This window comes from Oncorhynchus mykiss, chromosome 32 (genome assembly GCF_013265735.2).
Source record: "Oncorhynchus mykiss isolate Arlee chromosome 32, USDA_OmykA_1.1, whole genome shotgun sequence".
In the NCBI taxonomy this organism is placed as follows: domain Eukaryota; kingdom Metazoa; phylum Chordata; class Actinopteri; order Salmoniformes; family Salmonidae; genus Oncorhynchus; species Oncorhynchus mykiss.
In genome coordinates, this window is record NC_050572.1 from 28,385,389 (window position 1) to 28,406,797 (window position 21,409).

Genomic DNA, 21,409 nt, shown 5'->3' on the forward strand with positions numbered 1-21,409 from the left:
ACTTAGTCCCCCTCTCACTACTTAGTCCCCCTCTCACTCTGCAATAACCTGCTATTCACCCACACCTGTGAGCTATTACTCCACTAGCAGGCCTTTTGCTGTATGATATGATTCTATATAATCATGTTACACAGTTTACAAGTCATTCTGACCACCTATTCTTTCCATTAGACTGAGGAGGTGAAAGCTATGATCCCTTATTGATGTCACTTGTTAAATCCACTTTGATCAGTGCATATGAAGGGGAGGGGACAGGTTAAAGAAGGATTTTTTAAAGTTAGAAATCAAGACTCATGGAGGGAGTCTATGAAACAGGGTCATTCTATTCCAGTTTCATTTCATTATGAAATAACTTTTAAGGTATCAGTATGACAAATGGTAGTACAGGGTGGTGAAATATTTATTACCAAGTCGAGAGATTACGGGGGAATAATACTGTAACCACAATGTTCAACATGGAGTTATTTCTTTACAGAAAAGGATGAAAATACAGGAAACAAATTACGAATCTCTTCCTCCATGCATCCAGTGCATCGCATATATTCCACTCAGTTTCGGTCTGTTCAGTGTCTTAGCTCCCATCCTCTCAGGGTTTCGGTCTGTTCAGTGTCTTAGCTCCCATCCTCTCAGGGTTTCGGTCTGTTCAGTGTCTTAGCTCCCATCCTCTCAGGGTTTCGGTCTGTTCAGTGTCTTAGCTCCCATCCTCTCAGGGTTTCGGTCTGTTCAGTGTCTTAGCTCCCATCCTCTCAGGGTTTCGGTCTGTTCAATGTCTTAGCTCCCATCCTCTCAGGGTTTCGGTCTGTTCATTGTCTTAGCTCCTACTCTGGCCCTTATGTGGCCTGTGAGCTGCTGTCCTCAGTGTTTAAGTGTCTTGCTTCTGGGTGGGGGGTGGTGGCCTCTCTGCTAGGACAGTGTTGGGGGGAACCTCTGCACCCCAACAGGACGGTGGCTGCTGTCCTCCCTTCCCTCTTCATCATCGTCCCCAGCCTCGGTGTCCTGGCTGTCAGTGCATGTGGAGGAGAGGGAGGACAGCTTGTTTCCTAGCTCAGCCTGGGTGGGAACCTGCAGGGTGATCTCTGTGGTTAACGAGTCAACGTCTGGACCTGAGAGACATACGTAGGAGAGATGTTTTATGCAGTGCCAGTGAATCAAACTACGAAGTTGCTGTTTACTGTGCATGTCTGTTATAAAATAAAACATGTTAAAAAAATATGGCATGGCAAGCGGCACCGGAGTGCCAAGTCTAGGACAAAAAGGCTTCTCAACAGTTTTTACCCCCAAGCCATAGGAATCCTGAACAGGTAATCAAATGGCTACCCAAACTATTTGCATTGTGTGCCCCCCAACCCCTCTTACGCTGCTGCTACTCTCTGCTTATCATATGCATAGTCACTTTAGCTATACATTCATGTACATACTACCACAATTGGCCCGACCAACCAGTGCTCCCGCACAGTGGCTAACCGGGCTATCTGCATTGTGTCCCGACCACCCACCACCCGCCAACCCCTCTTTACACTACTGCTACTCTGTTCATCATATATGCATAGTCACTTTAACCATATCTAGATGTGCATACTACCTCAATCAGACTGACTAACCGGTGTCTGTATGTAGCCTCGCTACTTTTATAGCCTCACTACTGCATATAGCCTCACTACTGTTATAGCATCACTACTGTTATAGCCTCAATACTGTTTTTCACTGTCTTTTTACTGTTTTTATTTCTTTACTTACCTATTGTTCACCTCATACCATTTTTGCACTATTGGTTAGAGCCTGTAAGTAAGGTGGTGTATTCGGCGTACGTGACAAATAAACTTTGATTTGATTTGAGGTAGTCACCTGGAATGCATTTCAATTAACAGCTGTGCCTTGTTAATTTGTGGAATTTCTTTACTTCTTAATGCTTTCAAGCTAATCAGTTGTGTTGTGACAAGGTAGGGTTGGTACACAGAAGACGGCCTTATTTGGTAAAGACCAAGTCCATATTATGGCAAGAACAGTTCAAATAAGCAAAGAGAAACGACACTCCGTCATTACTTTAAGACATAAAGGTCAGTCAATCCGGAGAATTTGAAGACCTTTTGTGTGCAGTCGCAAAAACCATCAAGCGCTATGATAAAACTGGCTCTCATGAGGACCGCCACAGGAAAGGAAGACCCAGAGTCACATCTGCTGCAGAGGATGAGTTTATTAGAGTAACTAGCCTCAGAAATCGGCAATTAACTGCACCCAAATAAATGCTTCACAGAGCTCAAGTAACAGACACATCTCAACATAAACTGTTCAGAGGAGAGGGTGTGAATCAGGCCTTCATGGTCGAATTGCTGCAAAGAAACAACTACTAAAGGACACCAATAAGAAGAAGAGACTTGCTTGGACCAAGAAACACGAGCAATGGACATTAGGAGACTAGTCAAGGATCATATCAACTCCACCTTACCTGCCACGCTAGACCCACTTGAGTTTGTATACCGCCCCAACAGGTCCACAGACGATGCAATCACCATCACACTGCACACTGCCCTATCCCATCTGGACAAGAGGAATACCTACGTATGTAAGAATGCTGTTTATTGACTACAGCTCAGCATTCAACACCATAGTACCCTCCAAGCTCATCATTAAAATTAAGGCTCTGGGTCTCGACCCCGCCCTGTGAAATTGGGTCCTGGACTTTCTGAAAGGCCGCCCCCAGGTGGTGAAGGTAGGAAACGACATCTCCACTTCGCTGATCCTCAACACTGGGGCCCCACATGGGTGCGTGCTCAGCCCCCTCCTGTACTTCCTGTTCACCCATGACTGCGTGGCCATGCACTCCAACTTATTCATCAAGTTTGCAGATGACACAACACTTGTGAGCTTGATAACCAACAAATGACAGCCTACAGGGAGGAGATGAGGGCACTCAGAGTGTGGTGTCAGGAAAACAATCTCTCACTCAACGTCAACAAAAAAAAGGAGATGATCGTGGACTTCAGGAAACAGCAGAGGAAGCAGCCCCCTATCCACATCGACGGGACAGCAGTGGAGAAGGTGGAAAGGTTTAACTTCCTCGGAGTACACATCACGGACAAACTGAAATGGTCCACCATGGCGCCTCTTCAACCTCAGCAGGCTGAAGAAATTTGGCTTGTCACCTAAAATCCTGATGGCAATTTGCATATACTCCAGAATGTTATGAAGAGTGATCAGATGAATTGCAATTAATTGCAAAGTCCCTCTTTGCCATGCAAATGAACTGAATCCCCCCAAAACATTTCCACTGCATTTCAGCCCTGCCACAAAGGGACCAGCTGACATCAAGTCAGTGATTCTCTCGTTAACACAGGTGTGAGTGTTAATGAGGACAAGGCTGGAGATCATTCTGTCATGCTGATTGAGTTCGAATAACAGACTGGATGCTTCAAAAGGAGGGTGGTGCTTGGCATCATTGTTCTTCCTCTGTCAAGAAGGGCAGCAAAGAAGCCAGTTCTCTCCAGGAAAAACATCAGGGACAGACTGATATTCTGCAAAAGGTACAGGGATTGGACTGCTGAGGACTGGGGTAAAGTCATTTTCTCTGATGAATCCCCTTTCCGATTGTTTGGGGCATCCGGAAAAAAGCTTGTCCGGAGAAGACAAGGTGAGCGCTACCATCAGTCCTGTGTCATGCCAATAGTAAAGCATCCTGAGACCATTCATGTGTGGGGTTGCTTCTCAGCCAAGGGAGTGGGCTCACTGACAATTTTGCCTAAGAACACAGCCATGAATAAAGAATGGTACAACGCATCCTCCGAGAGCAACTTCTCCCAACCAGACAGGAACAGTTTGGTGACGAACAATGCCTTTTCCAGCATGATGGAGCACCTTGCCATAAGGCAAAAGTGATAACTAAGTGGCTCGGGGAACAAAACATTGATATTTTGGGTCCTTGGCCAGGGAACTCCCCAGACCTTAATCCCATTGAGAACTTGTGGTCAATCCTCGAGAGGCAGTTGGACAAACAAAACTACACAAATTCTGACAAATTCCAAACATTGATTATGCAAGAATGGGCTGCCATCAGTCAGGATGTGGCCCAGAAGTTAATTGACAGCATGCCAGGGCGGATTGCAGAGGTTTTGAAAAAGAAGGGTCAACACTACTAATATCTTTGCATCAACTTCATATAATTGTCAAGAAAAGTATTTGACACTTATGAAATGCTTGTAATTATACTTCAGTATTCCATAGTAACATCTGACAAAAATATCAAAAGACACTGAAGCAGCAAACTTTGTGGAAATTAATATTTGTGTCATTCTCAAAACTTTTGGCCACGACTGTATATCCTAATTATTTGATGGTCTGACTGTGCTGTCTGTTTGAGTGTGTGTCTGGGTCTGTGTGCCATACCTAGCATGGGGGAGGCAGCGTTGTTGTCCTCTCCCCCAGAGAGGAGGAAGACGTCAAAGCTCTCATGGTCGGACAGGTCCATCTGCTCCAGCATGTCCACGTTCACCTCCATGGACGAAAAGCTTCCTATTGGCCCTGAGCAGCAAGACACAGGTGTTAAGTCACCAACGCATACAAAACCAAGAATGTAACGGCAAGGGGCTGAGTCCAGGAAGAGCCTTTTTATGTTTTAAAACTCTCAAACACACTAAGGAAGAAATAACAACCTTGGCAAAACCATCAAACTGCTCTTGGCTAAAACTGGGTCATCTTGGAATCCACAACAAAATCTTGCATGCTAGCTAGCTAGTCTGCAGGGTTCTATCCTGTCTAAATTGATTCCAGGCAGGACTATAGGGTTCTATCCTGTCTGAAATGATTCCAGGCTGGTTTCTGTAGGGTTCTATCCTGGTTCTATACATGTCCTGGATTCATCACCTTGCAGGAACCGTATCTGTTGTTATACCGGTGTTAAGATCACGTGTTGCATGCGTCACAAACACACAGTGCACTGTGAGGTATGATTGACAGCTGAGACGGCGTACCTCAAGGATACGAGGAGAGCAGGGCAGGGCAGGGCAGCAGGGTGTGCAGAGTAAAGAGAGAGAGAGAACTGTCAAATTGTCACCCAAGTCATATACTGTTCTCTCTGCTACCGCTTGGCAAGCGGTACCAGAGCGTCAAGTCTAGGTCCAAAAGGCTCCCTAACAGCTTCTACCCCCAAGCCATAAGACTGCTGAACAATTCATGAAATGGCCACCCGGACTATTTACATTGACACCCCCTTCCATTTGTTATTACACTGCTGCTACTCACTGTTATCTATGTATAGTCACTTCAGCCCTGCCTACTGTACATGCACAATTTACCTTGACTAACCTGTACCCTCGCACATTGACTCTGTATATAGCCTCATTATTGTTATTTTATCGTGTTACTTTTTAAATAATTTTTACTTTAATGTACTTGGTAAATATTTTCTTAACTCTTTCTTGAATTGCACTGTTGGTTAAGGGCTTGTAAGTAAGCATTTCACGGTAAGGTCTACCTGTTATATTCGGCGCAAGTGACAAATAAAGTTGGATTTTATTTGAACTGTTATTACCCAGCCCCACACACACATGCACGCACCCATGCACACATACACACACAAAAGGGTGCTTTTCCAATGAGACTTACCCCCACACCTGTGGGTCGCCAGTGTTTTATGTTAAGGTGAGCTGTCATTGTGTTTCCATCAGGAGTGCGATACTAAAGACTTCTGGCACGTAGAATCAACAACCTTTGCATCATTCAAATATGTTGCTTTGTGAGAAGGTGCAGGTCCGCAGGTCCGCTGGAGCCATGGCCCAGTAAGACAACAACAAAAAATGTCTGAGCCTTTTGGGTAAAACACTGGGGTAAATCCTCATTGGAAACTCGCCAGTACACACACACACACAACCCATCTGTCACAGGGACCGTACTTCTCCATTGAAGATGGTAAGGCGTTATGGTTCATGTGGGGCTCTCACCTCTCCTCTCACTGATCTGCAGGTAGCCGGTGGACAGGTACTGATCCATGTCTTGCTGGAATGTCTCTTCAAAGAACTTCTGCCTCTCCTTCATCTTTGCCTGGGCAAGCTCCGCCTCCTTTAGCTTAAACTGGCCAGGCTCCACCTCCTTTGGCTTCACCTGGGCAGGCTCCACCTCCTTCACGTGAGGTTGCACCTTCTCTGCTACACAGAGCCGAGACATTTACACGTTTCATTTAAAGGTCCATTGCAGACCTTTTTATTTCAATAGTAAATCATTTCTGAGTAAAAATGAATTATCTTACTGTATTTGTTTTAAATTAAAATGGTCAAAAAGAAACAAAAATAGCTTCTTAGCAACAAGCAGTTTCTAAAGCGAGAATTTTGCTAGGACTTTCCTGGACTGGTCTGAGTGGGGAGGGGAAAACTGATACTAGCTGTTATTGGCAGAAAGGTTAGGAACTCTCTTTCTTATTGGTCTAGTCACCAGGCAGGCCAAAACTCGGTCCCACCAAAACAGGATTACATTTTAGGCGGTCTTTTCAAACAGGTCTTACACTAAAATACATTTCACAATTTCACAGTATTATTCCAAAACACAGGAAATCACGTTTTGACTGCACTCAAATTACAATGAATGGTTACTAGCGTGGATTACATGTGTGTACAGCATCCCATATGCACTAGTTCGATGTCAGTTGCCCTAGAGCTTGGGCCTTTGGATAGCAACTGACCATATCTGTCTGTCTGGGCGATGACAGAGCAGCAACTTACCATCTCTGTCTGTCTGGACGATGACAGATCAACAACTGACCATGTCTGTCTGTCTGGACGATGACAGAGTGTGGAGGTTTAGATGACACAGTGTCACTTCAGCTGACTGTTTCTCCCAGACAGGGAAAGACCGTTATATAAGACACGAAAGGGAGAGAGAGACAGAGAAAGGAAGAGGGAGACTGGGATAGATCGAGAGGGAGAAAGAGAAAGAAAGAGAGAGGGTGCAGTTGACGTCCCCATTATCAGCAGCTTCCACGCTTTCTCGTTGTATAGGTGCTGCCGAGTCTGTTGTGTTCCTTCCACTCTTTTCAGAAGTGTGTGTGTGTGTGTGTGTGTGTGTGTGTGTGTGTGTGTGTGTGTGTGTGTGTGTGTGTGTGTGTGTGTGTGTGTGTGTGTGTGTGTGTGTGTGTGTGTGTGTGTGTCTTTAAGTGCACACATGTGTGGGTCGTGTTTTGTTTGAGGATTAATTAAAGGTAGTGAGTTTCCTAAGGGACTCCAGTGTGATTCATTACTGTGGTTGGTTGCCTCGGACTTTGTTAACCCTAAGAAATAAAGATATTCTGTCCTTGTAGATTGTGTCTCCACTCATCTTGACATAATAAAACCGCACGCATGTTATAAATATGAAATGAGTCATGTGGACTGTGCCAAGATAATTGAATCATGTTAGTCACTGTATATGCTGTCAAATAAGATGTGTGTTGACTGATGGAAAAATCTGTATTTATAGACATTAGTATTACCTCCAAACATATTCCACCCTAACCAATAAACAGATGTGTATGTACTACTATTACTGCATAATAAATCTTAGTGGGTTGTAATGAAAATGGATGACCAAGGTGCACCGGTGAAGCATGTAAGCAGTAAAAGTATATTAGCATTCTGTGAGAGGGTTTTGGTTGGGCCCCTATTTAACTGGACATCATTATCTGATTGCAGCGCTGCATTTAGAATGTTGCGACTACACAGTCGAGCTAACCTCGTCTAGACCACTAGCGGAAAGAAGGCTAATGCAAGCACATCCCACATCATTTACGAGGACACATTATTCACAATGCAGGACAATGCTGACAGTTTCCCTCCTTTATTCTTCTGAAACGCATCAGCTCAAATGATTGTCTATTATTAGATTAAAAATATACAATTATTCAGCATGATGCAAGGCATCCTCATACGTTTAAAAGGCAGATTTCCACTCAAAGAAAAAACTACAGGCCTAACAAACGTCACATTCTTGACAGTTGTAGCAGTATAATCTGCAAATGTAATCTAGCCTGGGCTAAAGCAAGGAAATCATGTTCTGATGCTGATTGGCTTCTTTTTAGGCAGTTACGAAACAAGTGTTATTTTCTTCTCGGGAAGGTCAAGTCTGAAGATTTTAAGTCTGTTACCACTGATAACCTGAATGACCCTAGAAAGATTTGGAAGGCTATTAAGTGTATGTCTGGTAACAGTAATGTTAATGAATTACCATCATGTGTATTGAAGGACTTGCTGTATATGACAAAACTAAAATGCTGAATTGTTTCAATGAGCGCTTTGTATCATCTGGTATGCTGTTTGATTCAGTATCATCTCGTCTCTGTACAGCCATGTGTGGATGAACCAGTGAGAGCTGGTCAAACTTTTAGCTTTTTGCCATTCTCAGTGCAGGAGGTACATAAAGCCCTGAAATCCTTAGATCAGAGAAAGCCTGCAGGTCCTGATCATCTTGAGCCCTGCTTTCTAAAACGGGCAGCTGATTTCATAGCTGAACAACTTACATATCAGGAAGAAGCAGAGCACAATTACAGCAGCCATGAAGGTTTTAAATGATATCACTGAAGCCCTTGACAAAAAACAACACTGTGTCTCACTTTTTATTGATCTCTCTAAGGCTTTTGATACAGTTGATCATGCTATACTGAGGCAGAGATTGTCGAGCATAGGTCCTTCAGAGCATGCAGCTGTACGGTTTGCTAATGATCTGTCTGATAGAACTCCGTGCATTCAATTTGATGGGCTCATGTCTGTTAAATTGTCTGTCTGTAATGGTGTGCCCCAGGGTTCTGTACTTGGTCCCCTCTTATTCACTATTTATATAAATATTTTAGACAAAAATGTGCAAAATGCGCAACTTCACTTTTGTGTTGATGATACTGTTATTTATTGTTGTGCCTCGTCACTCACAAGCTTTCCAGAACTTGCAAACCGCTTTTTATACTGTACAACATACCTTGTGTCAATTGAAGCTTATCCTCAATACTGACTAAACTAAACTAATGGTGTTTTTTAAAACAAGAAATAGGCCTCTGAACCTTTCAACTATTACTACCTGTCAGGGCAATGATATTAAGACTGTAACCTCATATAACTATCTAGGAATGTTAATTGATGACGGCCTCTCTTTTAAATTGCATATTCACGCACTAGGCCTCCAGTGCGCATTCACAGTCCAGAGCTTCCGGCGACGGTTCCCAGTCCAGAGCTTCCGGCGACGGGTCCCAGTCTGGAGCTTCCGGCGACGGTTCCCAGTCTGGAGCTTCCGGTGACGGTTCCCGGTCCGGAGCTTCCGGCAACGGTTCCCGGTTCAGAACCTCAAGCGACGGTCAACTGTGCGGAACCTCCGGCGACGGTCAACTTCTAGGCAAGGCGTCCAGTCCTGCTCCAGGGCAGGAGCCTTCCTCTGTGACGATGCCCAGTCCAGGCACGGCGTCCAATCCCGCTCCAGGGCAGGAGCCCTCCTCTGCACCGGTGTCCAGTCCAAGCACGGCGTCCAGTTCCGCTCCATAGCAGGAGCCCTCCTCTGCGCCGGTGTTCAGTCCAGATACAGCGTCCAGTCCCGCTCCAAGGCCGGAGCCTTCCTCTGCGCCGGTGCCCAGTCCAGGCACGGTGTCCAGTCCCGCTCCAGGGCAGGAGCCTTCCTCTGCGCCGATGCCCAGTCCAGGCACGGCGTCCAACCCAGCTTCATGGCCGGAGCCCTCCTCTGTGCCGATGCCCAGTCCAGGCATGGCCCCCAACGCAGCTCCATGACCGTAGCCCCCCTTTTGCGCCGATGCCTAGTCCAGGCACGGGGTCGAACCGAGCTCCATGGCCAGAGCCGTGTTCAGCTCGGCGCCATGGCTGGATCCGGGGACTGGGCGGGGGCTACGACCGGAGCCGCCACCGACACTAATCACCCCCCCCCCTCACAGCCTGACCATAGAGAGCCCTTGGTTCTCTATGGTGTAGTAGATCAGGGCATGACTAGGGGGTGTTCTAGTATGTCTATTTCTATGTTGGTGCTAATATGGTTTCCAATTAGAGGCAGCTGTTTATCGTTGCCTCTGATTGGGGATCATATTTATGTAGTCATTTCTCCACCTGTGTTTTGTGGGATATTGTTTGTTTAGTTGCCTGTGTGCACGTCATGACTTCACATTTCGTTGTTTCTTTATTGTTTTGTTTGTTTCACGGAGATTCAAAATATGTGGAACTATACTCACGCTGCGCCTTGGTCCGCTCATTACGACGATCGTGACAAAAGCAGTGCAACACAAACAACACAGAGTTACACATGGGATAAACAAACGTACAGTCAATAATACGACAGAAAAATCTATGTTCGGTGTGTGAAAATGTAGTAAGATTAGGGAGGTAAGGCAGTAAATAGGCCATAATGGCGAAATAATTACAATTTAGCAATTAAAAACCGGAGTGATAGATGTACAGAAGATTAACGTGCAAGTAGAGACACTGGGATGCAAAGGAGCAAAACATTTAAAAGAACAATATGGGGATGAGATAGTTGGGTGGGCTATTTACAGATGGGCTATGTGGATGACACACAGCTGTGCATTTCAATGAAACATGGTGAAGCCCCAAAATTGATAGAAGCATGTGTTTCAGACATAAGGAAGTGGATGCCTGTGAACTTTCTACTTTTAAACGGCCTTGTCTCAGGATGGTAAATTGTTGTTTGTAGATATCCCTCTAGTGGTGTGGGGGCAGTGCTTTGCCAAAGTGGGTGGGGTTATATCCTTCCTGTTTGGCCCTGTCCAGGGGTATCATCGGATGGGGCCACAGTGTCTCCTGACCCCTCCTGTCTCAACCTTCAGTATTTATGCTGCAATAGTTTGTGTTGTTGGGCTAGGGTCAGTTTGTTATATCTGGAGTACTTCTCCTGTCTTATCTGGTGTCCTGTGTGAATTTAAGTATGCTCTCTCTAATTCTCTCTTTCTCTCTCTCGGAGGACCTGAGCCCTAGGACTATGCCTCAGGACTACCTGGCATGATGACTCCTTGCTGTCCCCAGTCTACCTGGCCGTGCTACTGCTCCAGTTTCAACTGTTCTGCCTGTGATTATTATTATTTGACCATGCTGGTAATTTATGAACATTTGAACATCTTGGCCATGTTCTGTTATAATCTCCACCCGGCACAGCCAGAAGAGGACTGGCCACCCCTCATAGCCTGGTTCCTCTCTAGGTTTCTTCCTAGGTTTTGGCCTTTCTAGGGAGTTTTTCCTCGCCACCGTGCTTCTACACCTGCATTGCTTGCTGTTTGTGGTTTTAGGCTGGGTTTCTGTACAGCACTTTGAGATATCAGCTGATGTACGAAGGACTATATAAATACATTTGATTTGATTTGTACAGGTGCAATGACCTGTGAGCTGCTCTGACAGCTGGTGCTTGAAGTTAGTGAGGGAGATATAAGACTCCAGCTTCAGTGATTTTTGCAATTCATTCCAGTCATTGGCAGCAGAGAACTGGAAGGAAAGGCAGCCAAAGTAGGAGTTGGCTTTGGGGATGACCAGTGAAATACACCTGCTGGAGCGCGTGCTATGGGTGCTGCTATGGTGACCAGTGAGCTGAGATAAGGCGGGGCTTTACCTAGCAAAGACTTGTAGATGACCTGGAGCCAGTGGGTTTGGCGACGAATTTGAAGTGAGGGCCAGCCACCGAGTACATACAGGTCACAGTGGTGGGTAGTATATGGGGCTTTGGTGACAAAACGGATGGCACTGTGATAGACTGCATCCAATTTGCTGAGTAGGGTGTTGGAGGCTATTTTGTAAATGACACCTAGGTATTTGTAGTTGTCCACATATTCTAAGTCAGAACCGTCCTGAGTAGTTATGCTAGATGGGCGGGCGGGTGTGGGCAGCGATCGGTTGAAAAGCATGCATTTAGTTTTACTTGCATCTAAGAGCAGTTGGAGGCCACAGAAGGAGAGTTGTATGGCATTGAAGCATGTCTGGAGATTTGTTAACACAGTGTCCAAAGAAGGGCCAGAAGTATACAGAATGGTGTCGTCTGTGTAGAGATGGATCAGAGAATCACCAGCAGCAGGAGCGACATCATTGATGTATACAGAGAAAATAGTCGGCCCGAAAATTTAACGCTGTGGCACCCCCATAGAGACTGCCAGAGGTCTGGACAACAGGCCCTCTGTTTTGACACACTGAACTCTATCTGAGAAGTAGTTGGTGAACCAGGCGAGGTTGTCATTTGAGAAACCAAGGCTGTTGAGTCTGCCGATAAGAATGCTGTGATTGACAGAGTCGAAAGCCTTGGCCAGGTTGATGAAGACGGCTGCACAGTATTGTCTTTTATCAATGCCGATTATGACATCATTTAGGACCTTGAGCGTGGCTAAGGTGCACCCATGACCCGCTCGGAAAACAGATTGCATAGTGGGGAAGGTATCGTGAGATTCGAAATTATCAGTAATCTGTTTGTTAACTTGGCTTTCGAAGACTTTAGATAGGCAGGGTAGGATAGATATAGGTCTGTAACAGTTTGGGTCTAGGGTGTCTCCCCCTTTGAAGAGGGGGATGACCACAGCTGCTTTCCAATATTTAGGGATCTCAGACAATACAAAAGTGAGGTTGAACAGGCTTTAGGGGGGTTGCAACAATTGTGGTGGATAATTTTCGAAAGAGAGGGTCTGGATTGTCTAGCCCAGCTGATTTGTAGGGGTCCAGGCTTTGCAGCTCTTTCAGAACATCAGCTATCTGGATTTGGGTGAAGGAGAAATGGGGCGGCTTGGGCAAGTTGCTGTGGGGTGTGCAGAGTTGTTGACCGGGGTAGGGGTAGCCAGGTGGAAAGAATGGCCAGCCGTTGAAAATGCTTATTGAGATTCTTGATTATCGTAGATTTATCGGTGGTGACAGTGTTTCCTAGGCTCAGTGCAGTGGGCAACGGGAGGAGGTGCTCTTATTCTCCATGGACTTTACAGTGTCCCAGAACGTTTTGGAGTTTGTGCTACAGGATGTAAATTTTTGTTTGAAAAAGCTAGCCTTTGCTTTCCTGCCTGTGTATATTGGTTCCTAACTTCCCTGAAAAGTTGCATATCTCAGGGGCTATTCGATGCCAAAATATGTTTTTGTGCTGGTCAAGGGCAGTCAAATCTGGAGTGAACAAAGGGCAAACAAAATGTTTTGAATGGGGCATGCTTATTTAAGATGGTGAGGAAATCACTTTTAAAGAATAACCAGGCATCCTCTACTGATGGAATGAGGTCAATATCCTTACAGGATACCCGGGCCAGGTTGATAAGAAAGGCCTGTTCTCTGAAGTGTTTTAGGGAGCGTTTGACAGGGATAAGGGGTGGTCGTTTGACCGCAGACTCATTACGGACGCAGGCAATGAGGCAGTGATCGCTGAGATCCTGGTTGAAGACAGCAGAGGTGTATTTAAAGGGCAGGTTGGTCAGGATAATATCTATGAGGGTGTCCGTGTTTACGGATTTAGAGTTGTACCTGGGAGGTTCCTTGATAATTTGTGTGAGATTGAGGGCATCTAGCTTAGATTGTAGGACGGCTGGGGTGTTAAGCATACCCCAGTTTAGGTCACTTAACAGTACAAACTCTGAAGATAAATGGGGGCAATTAATTCACATATGGTGTCCAGGGGTTATGGCAACAGTGAGAGACTTATTTCTGGAAAGGTGGATTTTTAAAAGTAGAATCTCGAACTGTTTGGGCACAGACCTGGATAGCATGACAGAACTCTGCAGGCTATCTCTGCAGTAGGTTGCAACTCCATTCCCTTTGGGAGTTCTATCTTGGCGGAAAATGTTGTAGTTGGTGATGGACATTTCAGAATTTTTGGTGTCCTTCCTAATCCAGGATTCAGACACGGCTAGGACATCAGGGTTGGCGGCGTGTGCTAAAGCAGTGAATAAAACAAACTTAGGGAGGAGGCTTCTGATGTTAACATGCATGAAACCAAGGCTTGGGGACAGAGAATAAAATGAGCAGATTTTTGGGCGTGGTAGAATAGATTCAGGGCATAATATGGTAGGATGTGAGTACAGTGGAGGTAAACCTAGGCTTTGAGCGACGATGAGAGAGGTTTCGTTTCTGGAGGCACCAGTTAAGCCAGGTGAGGTCTCGGCATGTGTGTGGGGTGGAACAAAATAGCTATCTAAGGCATTTTGAGCAGCACTGAGGGCTCTACAGTGAAATAAAACATGAAAAACTAGCCAAGACAGCAGTAGAGAAGGCATATTGACATTAGAGAGATGCATAAAGCAAACACAGGTGTTGATCAAGAGAGCTAAGACAACGGGTAAATGGCGATGAATGGGCAGAGCGGGTCAGTTAGGTACATACAGGACCTGAGTTTGAGGCTGGGGCCGACAGGTAACCAAAATGATGTACCGTGTTGTTGAAACAGTCCAGGGCATCAGCTGTGTAGCCGAGTGATCATAGGGTCAAAAGAGCAGCAATATGTGAGTCGGGGTGCTGTTTGGTAGTCACTACTACACTAGGGGAGCAGGGGACACAGTGTTCAGAAAAGCTAGCTGCCCGGGCTAGTAGATGGTTCTTCGGCGACATCGTAACAGAATAGTCTGTTGAGAACACCTCGAGCGATCACGTCGGCAGTCCAGTCATGATGGATCGCGTGGCTCCGTGTAAACAATAAAGGGTCCAGTTGTCACGCCCTGACCTTAGAGAGCCTTTTTATTTCTCTATATGTTTAGGTCAGGGTGTGATTTGGGTGGGAATTCTAGTTTTCTATGTCTTTGTTGGCCGGGTATGGTTCCCAATCAGAGGCAGTTGTCTATCGTTGTCTATCGTGGGGATCATACTTAGGCAGCCTGTTTTCCACCCTAGTTTGTTGGATCTTGTTTTTGCACAGTTACTAGGTAGCCTGCAGAACGTTACGTTCATGTATTCTTTTGTTGTTTTGTTGGTGTTCATCTTAATAAAGAAAGATGTACGCTGACAACGCTGCGCCTTGGTCTCCTTCTAACGACAGACGTAACAGAAGATCCCACCACCAAAGGACCAAGCAGTGTGGCCAGGAAGAGCAGGGATCCTGGGCCCGGGAGAAAAGTGAGTGGAGGACATCCTTGGAGGATATATTAGATGGTTAAGGATCCTGGATGTGGGAGGAGATCCAGGCTGGTATGGATCGCCTTCCATGGGAGCAGACGGAGGCAGCGAGGGAGGAACAACGACGACACAGGGGTTCGCGACCTCGACGCAAGCACGAGAGGCAGCCTCCCCAAAAAAATTGCGGGGGGCACACGGGGTGGCTGGCGGAGCCAGGTTGCAGACCAGAGCCAACTCCCTGCACTCGCTTTAAGGAGCGTGCCTTGTAACCATTTAAGGAGCGTGTAACCATGCTTTGCGGTTACACGTACTATGTCGCCGGTACGCATCCAGAGCCCGGTGCGCTCTGTGCCAGCTCCCCGCATTTGCCGTGCTAGAGTGGGCATTCAGCCAGGACGGATTGTGCCGGCTCAGCGCTCCTGGTCTCCGGTGCGTCTCTTTGGCTCAGGATATCCTGCGTCGGTTCTGCGCACTGTGTATCCGGTGCGCCTTCACAGCCCAGTGTGTCCTGTGCCAGCACCCCGCAGTTACTGGGCTAGGGTGAGCATCCAGCCAGGACGCGTTGTGCCAGCTCTACGCTCCAGACTTCCCGTCCGCCTCCACGGCCCTGTATATCCTGCGCCGGCTCTACGCACTAGGCCTCCAGTGCGCCTTCACAGCCCAGTGCGTCCTGTGCCAGCGCCCCGCACTTGCCGGGCTAAAGTGAGCATCCAGCCAGGACGGGTGGTGCCAGCTCTGCACTCCAGACCTCCACGGCCCAGTATATCCTATGCCGGCTCCACGCACCAGGCCTCCAGTGATGATCCATGGCACGAAGCCTCCAGTGATGATCCATGGCACGAAGCCTCCAGTGTTGATCCATCTAACGACAGAAGTAACACCAGGGCAATTGGCAAAGGAGGCCCTAGAATAGCCCTAGAATTAGCTGGTATATGGGCCTAGCTCGAGGCTAGCTCAAGGCTAGCTGGTGCTTGCTTCGGGACAGAGGTGTTAGCTAACAGTAGCCACTCATTTGCAGCTAGCTAGCTGATCCGGTGTAATGATCCAGAGCGGCAGGAATCCGGTGATTGGTAGAGAGAAGCAGTCCGATATGTTCTGGGTTGATATTGTGCTGAGCAGACAGGCAGGTGCTGTCCGTGCTAAGGCTGGCTGGCTGGTGACCGAGAAAAAGGTGAAGACTGCTATCCGTGACTAATAAAGACTAGTTGCTAGTTAGCTGGCTAGTTTCTGATGGAATAAAAATAGCAGATCTGTACCACATTGGGTAAGGTGGGTTGCAGGAAAGTATGTTTATTTCATAGATAGAAATGAGATTAAGATATATACGAAGAAGACCGGCTATTAACACATAAGACAAGGACAAACACACATGTCCTACTGCTATGCCATCTTGGATGTGGTTGAGGATAGGGTTAATGTTGAACTAGGATGTGGACATAAACCTAGTGTTAGGGTTAGGGTTGTGGTTGAGGCAAGACTTAGAGTTGAACTGGGATGTTGACATGAACCTAGGGTTAGGATTAGGGTAAACCAGCATGTGGATATGAAGCTAGGGTTAGGGTTAGGGATAGCAGCATCCTCATCTGTGCTCGTCTGTCACCCAGGATTAATTTAATTCACTTATTGAACGCCTCATTACAAAGGGAACTGATGGTGAGCTGCTCATGACAAAGTGACCCGATAAATGACTATGAGGGGGGCGCCAGAACGACAAGACTACTCTGTCTTTGCTTGCTTTGTTGAATAGCTTCAACCAGCGTACATACAGAAGCTATACTGGTTATGGCAAAGCAAACACACACACACACGCACGCACACACACATTCACAGAGGATTTTCCACTACAATACTCATTGGAACACAGTGCCCAGGCTATCTGCATTTTACTTTGGTTTGTGCAGACAAGGAGAGCATAGGAGTGGGAACCTGGGGGCAAACTGAGTCTCTCTACTGTTAGGTCCACTCAACATCCTAAAGAGAGAGCTGGCAGAGCCAAATTAACAACACTCTGTTAGAGCATTAAACATTCACTGCCATTAAATAATCTAATGTTCATTCTGTCTGCCTGTCTGTCTCATCCCGACTCCCGACTCCAACATGTTCATTACTGTGGGACAGCTGGAGATCTAATTTGAATATTGAAACAAATGTTGCAAATGTCGGAGACAGATAGCAAGGTTTATACAAATCTCTGCTGTTGAAAAGGAAATGTTATTCTAAAAGAAATGTGAGATGTCTAAATGCTTTTTATAGGGGAGATCAAGTTTATAACTTCCCTGCTTGGGCTGATGAGACAGTGGATTGCGCAGTCAGATGGAACAGAGTAAATAGCCATTTTAACATCATAGATTTAGCCGGTGGTAATTTGTGGAATAGACACCAGCTGGAATGCGCTTTTAACCAATCAGCATTTAGGACTAGACCCACCTGTTGTATAAATCATATTATAAACTGGGTGGTTTGAGCCCGGAATACTGAGGTATATCAGCCCGTATTTTTTAAATCTTTATTTAACTAGGCAAGTTAGTTAAGAACAAATTCTTATTTTCAAATCCGCGTTGCGGTTAACTGCCTTGTTCAGGGGCAAAACAACAGATTTTTACCTTGTCAGCTCAGGGATTTGATCTTGCAACCTTTCGGGTACTGGTCCAACGCTCCAACAACTAGGCTACCTGCTGCCCTCTGTATACCATGGGTATGACAAAACATTTATTTTTACTGTTCTAATTACGTTGGTAACCAGTTTATAATAGCAATCAGGCACCTCGGGGGGGTTGTGATGTATGGCCAATATACCACGGCTAAGGACTGTGTTCTAGCACTCCACGTTGCGTCATGCATGAAGAACATCCCTTAGCCGTGGTATATTGGCCATATATCACACCCCCTCGGGCCTTATTGCTTAAGTAACTCATATTTGAAACACATTTATCGACAATTAACAGATTGTGCAAGATGGATGTCTTCCTCCTCCTCCTTCTTGCAGCGTTCTCAAGGCCGATGGACAACCAGTGCTAACCCAGCACTAACTGTTCCTGTTCTGTTCTATGTCCTGTCCTATCTCTGTCCTGTCCTAACTCTGTCCTGTCCTAACTCTGTCCTGTCCTATCTCTGTCCTGTCCTATCTCTGTCCTGTCCTAACTCTGTCCTATTCTATCCTGTTGTCCTGTCCTTTCTTAACTCTGTCCCATCTCTTTCCTAAACACGGTCAAACCATCCCATGGAAACCATCCAATCTTCTTCTGCACTCAAAATGAGTGGCTGTGTTAATAGACCATGGGACATGAGAGTCTCAGGACATACTTAGCATTTTATGTTGTATTTCATTCTATGAATGTCATTATTATCCCAGCGTGTTGCACAATAGTTTTCAAAATTGTAATGATGACTGCTGCAGAGAATATGTTTGATTATATACTTATAACAACATGTAAAGTGTTGGTCCCATGTCTCATGAGCTAAAATTAAAGATCCCAGAAATGCTCCATAAGCACAAAAAGCTTATTTTTCTCAAATGTTGTGATCAAATTTGTTTACATCCCTGTGAGCATTTCTCCTTTGCCAAGATAATCCATCTACCTGACAGGTGTGGCATATCAAAAAGTTGATTAAACAGCATGATCATTACACAGGTGCACCTTGTGCTGGAGGAGAACATGGTGGGGGAGAAGTGGAGGGAGTGGATGTGGAGGAGGGGGATGGATGGATGGATGGATGGAGGGGCAGAAGGAGGAGGGAAGTGGAGTGCAATAATAATGAAAGCAATAAAAAGCCTGCTCCAACAGATCTGATCCATGCCTCAACTAAGACATTCTGTGTGTCTGTGTGTGTGTGTGTGTGTGCGTGCGTGCGTGCACCCACAATGAGTGACATCGCTCATCAATGACTGGAGGCTACAGCACCAATAATTTCACACCCAGACTTTGTGTTATTCATAAATAATACATGTATCTGTCGGCTTATTACTGCATGTGTTCAGTTGTGGTTGAGGGCTTGCATCTTATCCTCTTCACTCCAAACGTTTGACATCAAATAATGTTGATATTAATTCCATACATGTTTGAAATGAAATCCACACGTTTTAAACTAAATCCAACACGTTTAGTACTTAATCTACCACCACCCCAAAAAATACATTTTCGTGACAACTGTGACCATGAAAACTGGAAAAGAAAGCCAGATTTAAAAAAAAGTCTACCAAGAAGGAGAAGACACATACCCACAAATATCAAAAATATCTAATAATCAAGCATGGATCAACATCTGCTAGTCCCCGATACCTTAGCGTGTAGACATCACGACACAAACAAAAAACTAAACAAATAAATAAACCAAGACAAGCTGGCATCGGTACCATAGAAATAGAACTAGAGCCCCGTATTATACACATATATACTGCATGTATATCTATGGTGGGTACCTACAGCTATTCCTCTGGCTGCCGTCCATGGATCCTGGAGAAGAAGACATCCCAGCGGTGTTGTAGATCAGAGCCAGAGGAAAGAGAAAGGAGAGGAGGGCAGGATGAGGACTGGGTGAGGCGGCAGAGAGGCGATGTTGCCAACTCTCAATCACAACACCGTCTGTCTCTCTCTGCCTCTCATCCTAAGAGGCTGCTTTAACCACTAACTCACACACGCAAACACGCACATATAATATTACACACACGCAATCTCGCTTACACAGAAACACGACAGCAATGTTCTCCCCGACACACACTGGCTGTCTGAAAGTATAGAGCTGCTGCCTGCAGGCTGACTGACTGGTCTGGCTGTGCAGACGGAGAGGCTTCAGCACGGCTTGGAGCTGGACCAATCAAATGGCTAGGAGCTGGGAATGTACCAATCACACGGCTAGGAGCTAGGAATGTACCAATCACACGGCTAGGAGCTGGGAATGTACCAATCACACAGCTAGGAGCTGGGAATGTACCAATCACACAGCTAGGAGCTGGGAATGTACCAATCACACGGCTAGGAGCTGGGAATGTACCAATCACACAGCTAGGAGCTGGGAATGTACCAATCACACAGCTAGGAATGTACCAATCACACAGCTAGGAGCTAAGAATGTACCAATCACACAGCTAGGAATGTACCAAGCACACAGCTAGGAATGTACCAAGCACACAGCTAGGAGCTAGGAATGTACCAATCACACAGCTAGGAGCTAAGCATGTACCAATCACACAGCTAGTAGCTAGGAATGTACCAATCACACAGCTAGGAATGTACCAATCACACAGCTAGGAGCTAGGAATGTACCAATCACACAGCTAGGAGCTAAGAATGTACCAATCACACAGCTAGGGATGTACCAAGCACACAGCTAGGAGCTAGGAATGTACCAATCACACAGCTAGGAGCTAAGAATGTACTAATCACACAGCTAGGAGCTAGGAATGTACCAATCACACAGCTAGGACCTGGGATTGAACCCTTAGCCACAGTCATATATATATATTTTTTTTTTAAAAATTTGACCTTTATTTAACTAGGCAAGTCAGTTAAAAACAAATTCTTATTTACAATGACAGCCTACCCCGGCCAGCACAGGGCCATTTTGTGCCGCCCTATGGGACTCCCAATCACAGCCGGATGTGATAGAGCCTGGTTTCAAACCAGGGACTGTAGTGACGCCTCTTGCACTGAGATGCAGTGCCTTAGACTGCAGCTCCACTCGGGAGCCCCATGTGAGGGGGAGCTGCACTCACAACAGGGAGAGAAAGAGAGAAGCAAATAGTGTGTGTGTGTGTGCGCGCACACGCGCACCACAGAGATGAGGAGGAGTAAAAGAACCTCTGATATGATGTGTGTTGTCATTGTCATAATAAGGCTGAACATCTGGAAAATACTCAGCCTCTCTTCTCTCCTCCCTCATAACGCGCAGCTAATAACCCTCTATCATCATAATGTCAACACTGGCCTCAGTCCTCATGACTCAGAATAGCTCAAGGCCTGGCTCAGTCTATACAACTATTGCAACATCCTTCACCACTATCAACAGCTTTTTACCAATGCATACAAGAGGGACCGGAGGGAGCAGGAAATGTTATATTATTACTTATGAAGACCCTCAATTAGCTAGGGGGTGATTATGAAAAAGGGAGGGGAGCACCAACTGGACATAGTTAATGGGATATGAAAACACATATTGGTTCACAAGTTAATGACTCATTTTCTCAGGACATACAGTACTGTGTACTGGTTGTTTGTTTTTCTGTTGAACAATTCTGTAATCGTAGACTCAGTATTATACCGAATTCTATGAATATAATCCTTGACCCAGCATGTTGCACAATAGTTCTCAAAATGTGAGTGATTATTGCTGCAGAGAACGCGTCCGATTAAATTCAAAATTACGCAGTGTAAACATTTCACCATGACAAGAATGTG

The 21,409-nt window shown here is 45.8% G+C and overlaps 1 protein-coding gene across 1 annotated transcript; it reads right to left on the reverse strand.

Moving 5' to 3' along the window:
• Positions 1-325: 325 nt before the first annotated feature.
• Positions 326-19,768, reverse strand: LOC110488211 (dysbindin-like). Its single transcript, XM_021560327.2, has 4 exons — positions 19,439-19,768; positions 5,934-6,137; positions 4,381-4,506; positions 326-1,103 (listed from the first exon to the last, which is right to left on the reverse strand). The coding sequence occupies exons 1-4, from the start codon at positions 19,482-19,484 to the stop codon at positions 904-906; spliced, it is 576 nt and encodes a 191-aa protein (XP_021416002.2). The 5' UTR covers positions 19,485-19,768; the 3' UTR covers positions 326-903.
• Between the last annotated feature and the right edge of the window lie 1,641 nt (positions 19,769-21,409).

Coding starts and splice junctions, on each gene's coding strand:
- LOC110488211 (XM_021560327.2), bottom strand. CDS start 19,484: ATGTCTTCTTCTCCAGGATCCATGGACGGCAGCCAGAGGAATAGCT. Junction 6,138..19,438: donor CGGCAGCCAGAGGAATAGCT/GTAGGTACCCAC, acceptor GGCTCTGTGTAG/CAGAGAAGGTGCAACCTCAC. Junction 1,104..4,380: donor CGCTGCCTCCCCCATGCTAG/GTATGGCACACA, acceptor TATGTCTCTCAG/GTCCAGACGTTGACTCGTTA.